Genomic DNA, 15456 nt, shown 5'->3' on the forward strand with positions numbered 1-15456 from the left:
GTGAAGACAGGAGATGTTCTGTAAATCCATTATTTTCCCATCCTTTCCAGGGTGTAAATGTGAGTGAGTGAGTGGGGTTTTACGATGTTTTTAGCAATAATCCAGCAATATTACAGCGGGGGATAACCGAAATGGGCTTCACTTATTATGGAGAGTGAGAGAGTGAGAGTGAGAGTGAGAGTGAGAGAGAGAGAGAGAGAAAAATGACTGAATGTTACTATGACACTGTATTATATTATGTGCAGACATACAAGATGATCATATGCTCTGCTCATGGGAAGATCCTTGGAATAATCAGTTTGCCCACACCCATCAATCATACAGTCTGTCCTGATATTGTACATGTCAACAGTCCACACAAAAACACAAACATCTGCTGCAAATAATGCAAAAAACATAAGTTTTGCATGGTATGCTTTGTGTTTGGAGCTGTCTGGACACTACCTGTAGCAGAAAACGACAGCTGAATTGTTTTGTCTGCTGTAGTAATCATGATAATAGTCATAACTAGGGCTGTGTATTGGCAAATAAATTGTATTGCAATATATTGCGATTTAGGTAGCCATTTTGCGATATGTATCGCGATATAATGATAACTTAAGTGTTTGACAGTAAGTGACACTAACTGTACATGCTGATCCGATTTTCTACAATATATGTCCCTAAAAATATATGTTATGGTTCTGATAACAGCAATTAAGTTGCATGGTCAGGGATTCTAGTTTCTTTCTTTAAATTATACAATTTATAGTATTACAGTATGCTGTTTTGCCATTGAATAACGAAGGAAAATATCTGTTGTGAATGAAAATCTGTGTAGATTTTAATCTAAACCATAAAGGTAATCACAAAAAACTTCTTTACCCAATATACTGGTTCTCAGAAAATAAAAATAAAAATATGTATTGTCTGAAAAGCGCATTGTGGTATACCAGTATATACTGTGCAGTCCTAGTCATCTGCTGTACAGAATATCTTCAGAACCTTAAGTATAGTCAGCTAAATATATTACTGGTTGTCAACAGAACACTAAAATCTACTAAAACTGGTGTGAAGACCCATGTTTGGCAAATTTGCCCATATCTGTATGATTTCAATAAAATTCAAATTCAACAATGACATAACTTCATGAGTTGAAACATTTCTTGTTCCTTAGCATTACCAGGAAAACAGTATCTGTACAAGTTATACAACACATTCTAATAAACAACATGTTCTTATGTCTCCCAAAGAGTTTATTTACAGGTAACCTAGCAACAGATTTGTGCACTGCATGAGCAGGAAGCAGAGTTTTTGTTGGAGGAGGAGTGTGGAATGCTAAGCATGTGCCCCATTATGTTGTAACAGCTGAGAAGTTCCCTGTGTGCACCTGGGGAAGTGATGAGATCCAGGCTGTAGGGGTACAGGTTGGAATGACACCTGTATTGACTGCTGATGCTGCAGAGGCACACCTTGGCCAGACAGACAAAATGATAGGAACAATTGAGAAACATGAGCAGCCAGAACAATAAGTTACCATACCAGAGATTTACCGTACACAATATCCTGCATCAAATATGCATACAAATATACATTATATATCTTGTTTATGTAGCTTATAGAATACTGTCACTGTTTCTGCATGGAACGTTTCCGCAATAAAATTCCATCTTTTCTTATCTATCTTATCATACAATCGACAAATATAGGTTATTTCAGGCAATCACTAAATTGTGATCAAAACAATGACATCTCTACCTATAATACACAGAAGGCATCATACATACTTTGTATTTCATTTGGAGATGGAATGACACTATGTTTGGACCCTTGAATTAGCTTAGTTACACAACACTGTACAACCAAAGTGAACATGACTATCAATTATATAAAACAAACAGACTCAACAACTGATCAGAATAAGTACTGTAATGCTGGCTGAAAATCCCATAATTGTTAACTTTATTATTCAGGGTAAGATTTTAGTGTTGGTTTGGGTTGGGTGACTTATGTTGTGACTGTTAACCTAGCACCATGGAGACAGGGTTGTATACTCCATAAGGAGCTGAGAATAATAACTCCTCGCTGATTCACTGACCATAGCAAAAATAATGCAAAGGTTTGAGCATTCATATGGTGAATGGAAACTGCTAATTTGGTTGCAGAAACGATCAGGATGTTCAGCAAATAAACTCAGAATAAGCAATGATAAATGTGATAAGCACTAACATGTATACAGTGGAGTATCACTGCACGTGAGAAAGACCCTCCCCAACACATGTAAGTCGACACTGTATCAGCGGGAGGTGATGGCACCATGCCAACATTTCACAAAACATCCTCCACGTCAACACATACTACATGCTGACTCGCTTACAACTACTTCGATAAAATGTAAACAACACTGGAATAGTGTCATTAACTGATTTGTTCAAGCAGAACAAATTTCAATTGAGAGACAATGTCTTCAAACTTGACCATTTGGAAATGCTTGTGGGGAATTATTACTCGAGAGCTCATATTTCCTTTGGATCAGGACTATTTAAACTAGCACATATCATGATGAAACATGCTAAGGAATGAGGTGGAAAATTATACATGACTTGTTTCTTGAACTGTTATGATTAAGAGAGTTGATACTACTCAAACTTGTTGAATGGTACCATCATACACATTATCAGCAGTTTGGGAATTTAAGGTTTGTTTCAGGGTGAATCTAAGGAAGAACAACGTGGAGAGTTCTATGAATATACAATTTCTTTATTATTGATATCATAATGAGCTAAGGGCCCTTAAACATGTTAACTCTGTTATTTTTAGCACTAGGGTTATGACATTTTTTAAGGAACATTTTTATCTTGATAATGTATGTTTTGATTAAAAATGAATGTGATATACCATATGGACCAAGTTCTACATCCTAAGTAATAATAGTATTCATCTGTAAACATATGAACTAAATACCAACTCTGTGACATCAGTGTGGCAAGTAAATTATAAGAGAAGTGAGTCTGTATCGAAATTGTATATTAATGTTAGCATGATTACAATTATTTTTTACACATGCTTGCAGAAATGTCATAGAATCATTGAATTGACAGTGTGCTTGATACATATAGATGATAATTACCAATAATTATGGGGATAGATGCAATGATAACTAGATTATTTATCATTTGTTTCGAAGGTTTTTCAAGATAACCTTCGTTTGACTATTGCAAAATTGGTATTCTAAATTGAACACTAAGTACATGAACGGCCCATGGCCCCTAACGCAAACTTTTGAACTCACTCTGAATCGCTCGAGGATTCATTTTGAAAGCTAACCCTCAGCGTTCATAAACTTTTGAACCGTATCATGTCCTGAGGCATAACAACGAACCACGATACACAATCCCAACAAGCCCCGAACAAAAACAACTCTCAATTAACACCTGTTTATTCCTATGCATCTATACTGCATTTGAATATACACGGCCACACCTGTCCCGGAAAGTTCGTAGTTCGCGCGCTCACCTGTAGTATTGACATAACACAATTGACAGGTAAAAGTCCGCGTATTTTGAAAGTCCAATCTGTCAACCAAAACAAAAACGATACATCTACGCACATTCAAATATGAGAAAGGTGTCCATATGACATCAACCTACCTGCCATCAAGGTCGATTGGCAAAGTGGGATCAAATCCTACAATAGAGTCCATGACTCGTCGTTTGGTAATCCTTAATCAAGTCATGTACGTTAAACTATTCAAATACTGTCGCACTGTTCATTTCACGACACGGTTCACAAGTACTTCCATCTTGGATTTAAAGGTAGGTCGCGCATGCGCGGCTTTGCTTCAGAGGCGGAAATAGATGTTGAGGCCCTGCTTGGGAGATGAAGGTTGAGAAGCTGAGTGTGATACGAGGGCAACGCACGTTAGATTTTGGAGGGCATTCGTGTGTTTTTAGCCAAAATATAAAATATGAAAACACCACCCGAACATGCTTAACACCATCACCATGATCTGAAATCATTCGTTTTGTATCCTTTCAAAATAAAATAAACCCCAAAATAATAATCACTACGTCAGTCCAGAGACCATATAATAGATACTTTTGTTCTCATAAATGACATACATGTAAATCGTTTGTATGAGAAGATAGAGGTGACGCAGCATTAACAGGAGAATGTTAATACTATAGTATATACGTATACGTACTGTTCGCTACAGCGTACTGGATGTCCCTAAGCACCAGTCAGTCATCAACCAAGTAACTCAGCCCGATCACCCATTCGCCTCTTTCAGTAAGTGAGTGAGTGAATTTTACATTGTATCAGCAGCCCTCTTACAGACAATAATGGGGTGCTGAAGACCAATTGTAACCCGGATCTTCACGAGATTGACATGTAGAACCTGCATAAAGACCCGACATAAGATTTGATCTAAAATGCGTGAATGACTATGAGAGATATCACTGACTGACTGACTGACTGAGTTTGGTTTTACGCCGCTTTTAGCAATATTCCAGAAACATCACGGCGGGGGACACCAGAAATGGGCTTCACACATTGTACCCATGTGGGGATTCGAACTCGGGTCTTCGGCATGACGAGCCAAATGAGAGATATCACAAGATGGTTCCACCCACCCTCAGGTCATAGATACAGGTCATCTTAATCTTATCGTCCAAACACGGTCAAGTTTCGTCAACATTTGAGCTTTTTCTTGTTTCTCTACAGGTACTTTTGTGCCATAGTGACGTTTTGTATGGATTCTCCATTCGCACTTGATAATATCGACAGCGGTTTCCTGGAATACAACATCTAACTTGACTGGCACAGACGGGGCAGGTGCCAGGATGTTAACTGCAGGAACAGCAGGAACAGCATGATACTGTTAGGGTTAAGACAGAGGCATTAACATGTCCTAGTTTCATAATTGGATTCGAACCACAGACCATCAGATCCGAGGTGAGACGCCTTGTTCGGGAGCACATGTACCATGTCAGCAAGCTGAGTTAAGTGAGTGAGTGAATATAGTTTTACGCAGCTTTTACCAATATTCCATCACGACAAGGGACACCAGAATTGTACATCACACAATGTACACATGGAATCGAACCAGGTCTTCGGCGTGACGAGCGAACGCCTTAACCACTAGGCCATCCAACTTTCCACTGAGTTAAGGATATCAGCTGTAAGATGAACCCAGGTTCTCGTAATACTACTCTCTACCAGTGTTGCAGTAAACATGCACTACAAAATGTCCAACTTCCATCTATAGTCTGTTTGCAGTGAAAACGTACCGATGAATTTCACTTTAAACAAAAAAGTAAATCAAGTTAAGTGAAATTAAGATTGCGAATCCTCATAAATTTACCTTGCCAAATGAACATTTAAATCTCAGAATTGTTTTCAACTTAGGATAAACGTTTTTTAACAAACGATCATAGATTCGAATCGCTATTATTGGTTTGTATTACAAGGGGGTGAGCGCAGTAGATGGAACAGTGAAACAAATGCACGTGCGGTACGTGATGAGCGTTAACTTAGACCAACTCTACTTGTTCTCGATTTTTCATTTAAAGTGCATACCCCTTGTAATACAAACCAATACTAGCGATTTGAAACTATGATCGTTTGTTAAACAACTTTTATCCTAAGTTGAATAAAATTCTGAGATTTGAATGTCCAATTGGCAAGGTAAAATTATGAGGATTCGCAATCTTAATTTCACTTTATTCGATTTACGTTTTTGTTTAGAGTGAAATTCATCGGTACGTTTTCACGGCAAACAGACTATAGTCTCTTAGAAGGTAGAACTTGGTCCATAAAAATGGTATATCACATGAATATAGTTTACAGAACAAACAACATTTGTTCAGTTATCTCCATAAAGTATATTAAAAAGGAGCCCAGTTGCCCTCTATGTTAGCATTGGTACTTAGCATCCCATAGTTGTCGTTGCAGGCGGCTAACAGGATCGGGTGGTTAAGTTCGCTGACTTATTTGCCATGACGTCGTAGAGCGTGACGTCGTACGCCATTTGGCGTAGAGCGTTGCTCATGCTGTCGATCATTGGATAGTCTGGTCCAGGCTTGAATATTTACAGAGAGCCGCCATATTGTGTGTGTGGCGTTAAACAACAATCAACAACAAAAAGCCTAAAAAGTGGAAATTGTCAACAGTTGAGTTAATTATTTCCCATCAACGTCCAAAATGAGAGCTAAGCCATGCTGCAGACTTGTAAGAAGATTACATATCCACAGTAACACGTAAAGATAATCAGCTAATTGCAAAAACAATGTTCTTTTGATCTCAAGAGAAGTCGCCTTTTTTGTGACGTGTTGAAAAATCATGACGGGAGACATTTAGAGATTTTACTATCGCTTTAAACAATTGCTTCGCATTGAGTTGATTTCGAAGTTGACAAGCATAGGTTAACATATATGATAACACAGAAATCTATGCGAGAGAAAGCATCCAGCGTAAAACTAGCTAAGTGACACCCAAAAATGTACATCTCTGGCTTCAACGCCTTTCCATTGTCAACTCGCTGGCTTCATCAGCTTACTGTCTAGACAATTATGTTAATTGTGATGTTTTCTTTGCTACATTCCTACTTGCCAACGGCACAAGAATCTGTATCGAAGCGCCTCACTCACGAAATAAAAGAACTTGGTAACCATAAAGTTTGTTCTATATCAGATCAGTAAAATTACATTGACAGTTCAAAACATTTATCAGTTTGTAATATGAACAGCCAGCGACTGTAGTACTGACCAAGCATGAACTGTGGCCTAGGCTGGATAACCAGGGTGAAAAGATTAGCTCCACAAAACTGTAGATCTTGATTGATGCCATTCAGTATGTTCAAAGCTCACTCCGTCCAATGAATCACGATATGCAACTACCTCATGGCAAAGCAAAGGGATGATTGTACGAACGCTTCAAACAATTGAATGATTCCACAAACATTTCATGCGAGTCAAGATAATAACTTATGTCTATGTATCTGTACAGTCCGTTTGATTTCATTTGAGACCGAGGAATTGCTCACTAACACAAAATCTAATAATTGCAACCAAACCAAATTTTGCACAGTCACATGAAATAATAGTTAATGCACACTAAAAAAAAAGAAAAAAAAAGAAAGAAGAGAAAATAAGGCATTTAGAAGATGGAACATGTAGGAGCTCCTTCATCGTTTGTTTCAGGGTCACCTCTTGCAGCTTCACCAGGTTAAGTCTGTGTGTTAATTCTGGCTTTAACAGGTTAAGTCTGTGTGTTAATTCTGGCTTTAACAGGTTAAGTATGTGTGTTAATACTGGCTTTAACAGGTTAAGTCTGTGTGTCAATTCTGGCTTTAACAGGTTAAGTCTGTGTGTCAAGTCTGTGTGTTACTTCTGGCTTTAACAGGTTAAGTATGTGTGTCAATTCTGGCTTTAACAGGTTAAGTCTCTGGCTTTTAACAGGTTAAGTCTGTGTGTTAATTCTGGCTTTAACAGGTTAAGTCTGTGTGTTAATTCTGGCTTTAACAGGTTAAGTCTGTGTGTCAATTCTGGCTTTAAAGGTTCTGGCTTTGGCTTTAACAGGTTAAGTCTGTGTGTTAATTCTGGCTTTAACAGGTTAAGTCTGTGTGTTAATTCTGGCTTTAACAGGTTAAGTCTGTGTGTTTAAATTGGCTGGCTTTAACAGGTTAAGTCTGTGTGTCAATTCTGGCTTTAACAGGTTAAGTCTGTGTGTTAATTCTGGCTTTAACAGGTTAGTCTGTGTGTTAATTCTGGCTTTAACAGGTTAAGTCTGTGTGTTAATTCTGGCTTTAACAGGTTAAGTCTGTGTGTTAATTCTGGCTTTAACAGGTTAAGTCTGTGTGTTAATTCTGGCTTTAACAGGTTAAGTCTGTGTGTTAATTCTGGCTTTAACAGGTTAAGTCTGTGTGTTAATTCTGGCTTTAACAGGTTAAGTCTGTGTGTTAATTCTGGCTTTAAATTCTGGCTTTAACGGGTTAAGTCTGTGTGTTAATTCTGGCTTTAACAGGTTAAGTCTGTGTTATAATTCTGGCTTTAACAGGTTAGACTGTGTCTTGATTCTGGCTTTAACAGGATAGTCTGTGTTAAAATTCTGGCTTTAACGGGTTAAGTCTGTGTGTCAGTTCTGGCTTTAACAGGTTAAGTCTGTGTTATAATTCTGGCTTTAACAGGTTAAGTCCGTGTGTCAATTCTGGCTTTAACAGGTTAAGTCTGTGTGTCAGTTCTGGCTTTAACGGGTTAGGTCTGTGTGTCAATTCTGGCTTTAACAGGTTAAGTCTGTGTGTTAATTCTGGCTTTAACAGGTTAAGTCTGTGTTTAATTCTGGCTTTAACAGGTTAAGTCTGTGTTTTAATTCTGGCTTTAACAGGTTAAGTCTGTGTTATAATTCTGGCTTTAACAGGTTTGTCTCTGTGTTAATTCTGGCTTTAACAGGTTAAGTCTGTGTGTTAATTCTGGCTTTAACAGGTTACTTTGTGTTTTAATTCTGGCTTTTAACAGGTTTGTCTGTGTGTTAATTCTGGCTTTAATAGATTATGTCTGTTTGTTAATTCTGGCTTTAACAGGTTAGGTCTGTGTGTTAATTCTGGCACCCACCAGGTGAACGACGGAAGTAGTAGCCCCCAAACATCGATACAGGCAGTAGAACAGTCGTTAAGTTTCACGTCTTCATTTTAATGAGCGTGTTACAGGTTGTCACAAGGTTCGCAGAGAGATTCAAGGTTTAGGATTCTTAGGAGCCACAGAACCGGTGAGTTGAACTGATGACCTGCCTTATCCAAACCCCAAGTTGTGGACATCGGGACGTCATTGACTCAAGCGCACATAAAATCATCACATACCAGTTCAGGAAAACGAGACACTGATTTTGGCAAATGGTTGCATTATTAAATACTGAACATGTTAGGTGTGTTGGAGAAAAGGAACACGGTTCCTGGTTCCTGTGCCCTCGACAACCAGAATCCCGTCCTCCACCGACACAGGGGCGCAAACAGGTTGCCCAATTAGGTCGCCTCTTACGACCAGCGATGGGGTACCGGGGTGCTGAATACCTATTGTACCCCGGGTCTACACCTACAGGTATTAGAGTTACCAAGTGACTTGGCACCAAAATGCAAGACTTGGAACGCTTTATATATGTTGCTATCAGAAGTGCATTTGGAACGATATATACAGCTAAACTAACCTGTACATTTTCCGAGAATAAGTACTTACCTTATCTGAAGTGTTTTGTTAAAGTTACGAAGGAGTCATTGTTGGAGCTCCCTATAGTACATATTCACATGCATCGGGGGTGGAACCCTCATGTTATCTAAATCCTTTCGAACTTGCTTCTTGTCAACTGTACACAATGCACGTAAAACCACCAAAGCAAACACTCTAGAGACTTTTTGAAAGCAACGAGATGTGACAATGCAAGTGTATGGAATACAGAAAAGTATCCATGTTCTCTTGGGCGGTGGGGTAGCCTAGTGGTTAAAGCGTTGGCTCGTCACGCCGAAGACCCGGGTTCGAATCCCCACATGGGCACAATGTGTGAAGCCCATTTCTGGTGTCCCCCGCCGTGATATTGCTGGAATATTGCTGAAAGCGGCGTAAAACTAAACTCAGTCAGTCAGTCAGTCCATGTGCTAGACATCTGATTCTACTAAGAATAAGTTCCTCAAGTGGGATTTTGTAAAAGGGTATTAAAATGCTGACTGGAACATATAATGTCCGTAAACAGAATGAACCATTTTGGTATTTGTTAGCAAGACTGATGTTTAGGTGCCTGACCCTGAGACTGCTAGTTCCAATTCAGGATTGGACACAACCCACAAAAGCTCCATATTCTGTACTTATCAGAGAAAGTGTAATCCCAAATATATGTATTTATTCTGCTGCAGGTTTAAACGCCATATATCTAATTGTAGACTCGAGCCGAATAATTTAGCAATAACATCAGGCCTCTAGCGTAGAACTCAGATGCATGACAACTCTCAGCCACATCACATCACTACATCAGTATATGAGACAAACGTTGAACCAAACAAATACTTCAAGAACAATACTTCAGTGATAATTGTGATGACACAGAGAGCGACTCTTCCCACGATACAAGTTGACTGGTCAGGGCTACAGTATGCGCCGATTGTGGAGATTTGATGGAGGCAACATGCACGTCTTTCAGCACCGAGGAACAAACAATGGAAGTCGTTAAGAAAACGTACGAAGGTACGGCGACATCGACGACGACGACGAAAATGAATCTGTGTGTGATCAGAAAGGAGGTCGAGCCTGAATATAACCAGATTGGAAAAGAATTACAAGAAGTCGGGCTGCAACAGGCGTGGGCTTGTGTCGTTGATATGTATCGAAAGGAAATGAAGTACCGAGAGCAAGGAAAGCGGTGGACTGATAAGAAACTGAAAAGATCATGGGAAAACATGTTCGTCAATTCACATGCATTAAATTTCGGTTTTATAAAGAGGTCGCGGAAGAGTTTTGTACTGTAGTACAATGTTTGCATGACGTCACACTGTAATGATGTCACTGCCTTGGTAACCGACGTCACGATGCATGTCAGTTGTCATCGCCTCGTACAGCCTCCTACAGTAAACTACTCCATAGCACCTCGTTTCTTGGTTTCCAGTTACTTCATTCGGCTAACATCACTGGTGGAAACATTGCGTTTATGTTTTTCGACAGATATAATGTCTCAGTTCGACTCACAAATAAACAGCGACAGGGCAAGGTTCGCAATGTTTACATTCCCACAATGCATGTAAGTTGTAGAATGAATGAATTCACGTGTTTGTTATGAATGAAAAAATAGTTACGTCAGAATGTGACCTAATTGAGAGGTCATCGGTTATCCAATCAAATCGTTAGAATCTCAGGTCAAGTCGTTACGACACAGGTCAACGCAATACGACACTCGTGTGACGTACGAGATTAGTATGCAACTACCCATACGTTGACCTCGTGGGTAATAAAATATTATATGGTCTCTGATGAAACTGGATACAACTCATATGCTTGTTGAATCAAAATGGGACACACCCTTTACTGCCTTTAATAAAAGGAACAAACTACAGAACCGTTCGTGATTATTTCGTGAATCATAAAAATCTATATAGATCAGTATATTCTCTGATAAAGTGAAAAGAATGTAGTCAGCGAGATTTCCTCAATTTGCCTGCTGAGTGAATATAGCGGATACAGCTATTTTAGCGTGACGTCATACACTCAGGACATGCGCAGTTGGAGTTTTACAAGGTTTATTCAATGATTAAATTACATGTCTTCCGATTTTGTTACATTAACCCCCTGGATGCCACAGGGACATATATGTCCTTCCCCTTATCCCAAACAAAATATTCGGGTGTTGTGAAATATTATTTTTATTTACGTTAAATTGATGCCAAACAGGTGCGCGTGTTAGTCACAATAAGATACGCTGTCAAACTGTCTAATTGTTGATATATTCAGGACACTATTTAAATGGAAAAATCAGTCATTTTATGTTTTGTCTAAAGAGTGTTAAATTCTGACATAGAAGTCTAGACCTTTTATACAATGAATGGAAATTAAGTGAGATATACACAATGTATACTAATCAGAATGCCAATGTCGTCGTTTTCCAACGTCGCAAAATGCATAAAACAAGCAATGACGTCAACTAAAATGTTGTATTATTTTCAGCAATTTCGTTACATTTGAAGATATGGCTAATACTCTGGTAATAACGATGCAAAATTAGTCAAATTACATCTACACAAACAGGAGAATATGGGAATCTAAGAACTAACTTATATATCGGATAGGGCCATTCAAATCGCTAGTACGTGCTATCACATGTAATACGTTGTCATCTTTTCTTATAAATTGTGAAACTACCAAAGCACATCCGTTCACATTGGGGAACTTTGAATTGGAATAGTGAGGTTCACCATGAATATAAAATAACGAAAATATAGCGTCCGTATCCACAACACATTTTCTCCAAGTGATCTGAGGTACATTGACCTAGTGTTACGCATAACGGAGTTATGCCCCCTTATCATTATACGTGTATGACCTCTCTTTCGTCGTTTGACGTCATAGAAGAAAATACATTTTTGACATTTATTGCGAGTCATTTTTAATGTTGAGCGTATAACGCTATCAGGCTGTATTTTCTTCGCTCACACTTTCCGTAAAGATGCCCCATTAAAAAATTCGTAGCACACTGCTTTTATCGGTGCGCGATAAAAAGCGGAGAAATTTACTGTTTTTTAACGCATAACAAAAAATTGGACAACATTTAGCAAGGTCTATTTCTCAAACCGCCAAGGTAATTGTACTTATATTTATACCAACGGATAGGAAATTTAATATTCTACATTTCTGTGTAATTTTATAGCCTTACGTAGATCCAGGACCACGCGAGGGCAATTCTCGCACAACGTTCACTTTTCAAACTGTATGAAAATGTGCGCCTGAAAAAAAACTCGGCAGCCAGGGGGTTAATGTCAGTGGTAGTATGAGAACTATTAGTTGAATTTGAATGACACAATAGTTTAGGGATTTGTTGAATGAAATAACATAAAAGCTGATAAATAAAGTATTTCAACGATGGCATGTTACACGAGCGAGATTCTCGTGTTCTGACGCAAGAAATACCGTGATATTATACCGATATTTCATGGCGTTTCCCGTTATCTCCTGTCATTTAGTATTGTACATGGGTATTAAACAAATGATGCTGTTGTAAACTAACAATCACCGCAAAACATGTGTTTGTTAACAGTATTTCGTTGTAAATGACCGGTTTTTAATGAAGATACAATGGGAACAGGTCAAAAGGGCCAAAGGACAAAAGGGCCCAAACTGGAAAAGTCAACAGGGCCAAAGAATAGTAAAAAAGGCCAAGGGAAAGTCATAAGGGCCATAGATTAAGGAAAAAGGGCCAGGTTATAAATAGTAAGATTAGAAGAAATTCATTACTTTTCGTTGGAGTAGTTACAATCCTAAACATCTCAAAGTGTCTCTGTGTTGTTTATTTAAACCTCACAGACTGGTTAAGTGGTTATTTTATGAGTAAACATCTCAAAGTGTCTCTGTGTTGTTTATTTAAACCTCACAGACTGGTTAAGTGGTTATTTTATGAGTAAACATCTCAAAGTGTCTCTGTGTTGGGACTCAAGCGCACATATAAAATCATCACATACCAGTTCAGGAAAACGAGACACTGATTTTGGGAAATGGTTTGCATTATTAAATACTGAACATGTTAGGTGAGTGGGACAAAAGGAACACGGTTCCTGAGTTCCTGTGCCCTCGACAACTGCGAATCCGTCACTCCATCGACACAGGGGCGCAAACAGGTTGCCCAATTAGGTCGCCTCTTACGACTAGCGATGGAGTACCGGGGTGCTGAATACCTATTGTACCCCGGGTCTACTACTCACAGGTATTAGAGTTACCAAGTGACCCGGCACCAAAATGCAAGACTTGGAATGCTTTTATATATGTTGCTATCAGAAGTGCATTTGGAACGATATATACAGCTAAACCTAACCTGTCATTTTCCGAGAATAAGTACTTACCTTATCTGAAGTGTTTTGTTAAGGGTTACGAAGGAGTCATTGTTGGAGCTCCCTATAGTACATATTCACATGCATCGGGGTGGAACCCTCATGTTATCTAAATCCTTTCGAACTTGCTTCTTGTCAACTGTACACAATGCACGTAAAACCACCAAAGCAAACACTCTAGAGACTTTTGAAAGCAACGAGATGTGACAATGCAAGTGTATGGAATACAGAAAAGTATCCATGTGTTTCTCTTGGGCGGTGGGGGTAGCCTAGTGGTTAAAGCGTTGGCTCGTCACGCCGAAGACCCGGGTTCGAATCCCCACATGCTAAGGGCACAATGTGTGAAGCCCATTTCTGGTGTCCCCGCCGTGATAATTGCTGGAATATTGCTGAAAGCGGCGTAAAACTAAACTCAGTCAGTCAGTCAGTCCATGTGCTGGACATCTGATTCTACTAAGAATAAGTTCCTCAAGTGGGATTTTGTAAAGGGTATTAAAATGCTGACTGGAACATATAATGTCCGTAAACAGAATGAACCATTTTGGTATTTGTTAGCAAGACTGATGTTTAGGTGCCTGACCCTGAGAACTGCTAGTTCCAATTCAGGATTGGACACAACCCACACAAAGCTCATATTCTGACTGTACTTATCAGAGAAAGTGTAATCCCAAATATATGTATTTTATTCTAACGCAGGTTTTAACGCAATATATCTAATTAGACTCGAGCCGAATACCAGAATTTGCTAGTAACATCAGGCCTCCTATGCGTGTAGAACCTCAGATGCATGGCAACTCTCAGCCACATCACATCACTACATCAGTATATGAGACAAACGTTGAACCAAACAAATACTTCAAGAACAATACTTCAGTGATAATTGTGATGACACAGAGAGCGACTCTTCCCACGATACAAGTTGACTGGTCAGGCCTACAGTATGCGCCGATTGTGGAGATTTGATGGAGGCAACATGCACGTCTTTCGGCACCGAGGAACAAACAATGGAAGTCGTTAAGAAAACGTACAAGGTACGGCGACATCGACGACGACGACGAAAATGAATCTGTGTGTGATCAGAAAGGAGGTCGAGCCTGAATATAACCAGATTGGAAAAGAATTACAAGAAGTCGGGCTGCAACAGGCGTGGGCTTGTGTCGTTGATATGTATCGAAAGGAAATGAAGTACCGAGAGCAAGGAAAGCAATGGACTGATAAGAAACTGAAAAGATCATGGGAAAACATGTTCGTCAAATCACTGAATTTGTTCTCGAATTTACAAGCTATTTCTCAGGGCGCCATCGTTTCGCTCTGCAAGACATTCTTATGTCGACGTGACAGTGGAAGGAGGTGACACTGAATCAAGTAATAGCGATGATGAAACGAGAGACCATGACTAGTTATATCAGTATATTCTCTGTTGATAAAGTGAAAAGAATGTGGTCGGCGAGATTTCCTCAATTTGCCTGCTGAGTGAATAGAGCCGATACAGCTACTTTAGCGTGACGTCATACACTCAGGACATGCGCAGCTGGAATTTTACAAGGTTTAGTCAATGATTAAATGACATGTCTTCCGATTTTGTTACATTAATGTCAGTGGTAGTATGACAACTATTAGTTAAATTTGAATGACACAATAGTTAAGGAATTGTCGAATGAAATAACATAAAAGCTGATAAATAAAGTATTTCAACGATGGTATGTTACACGAGATTCTCGTGTTCTGACGCAAGAAATACCATGATATTATACCGATTTTTCATGGCGTTTCCCGTTATCTCCTGTCATTTAGTATTGTACATGGGTATTAAACAAATCATGCTGTTGTAGACTAACAATCACCGCAAAACATGTGTTTGTTAACAGTATTTCGTTGTAAATGACCGGTTTTAATGAAGATAC

The 15456-nt window shown here is 39.0% G+C and overlaps 1 protein-coding gene across 1 annotated transcript in view; it reads right to left on the minus strand.

Annotated features, from left to right (window-relative positions):
• LOC124267399 (centrosome-associated protein CEP250-like) overlaps nucleotides 1–3780 on the minus strand; it is an 83846-nt gene extending 80066 nt beyond the window's left edge. The window contains exon 1 of the mRNA XM_046702309.1: nucleotides 3630–3780. Coding sequence (XP_046558265.1) covers nucleotides 3630–3636 — 7 coding nt within the window. The 5' untranslated portion in view covers nucleotides 3637–3780. The remainder of the gene's footprint in view (nucleotides 1–3629) is intronic.
• Between the last annotated feature and the right edge of the window lie 11676 nt (nucleotides 3781–15456).

This window comes from Haliotis rubra, unplaced genomic scaffold (assembly GCF_003918875.1).
Source record: "Haliotis rubra isolate DU_JTF1 unplaced genomic scaffold, ASM391887v1 Scf131, whole genome shotgun sequence".
In the NCBI taxonomy this organism is placed as follows: Eukaryota; Metazoa; Mollusca; class Gastropoda; order Lepetellida; family Haliotidae; genus Haliotis; species Haliotis rubra.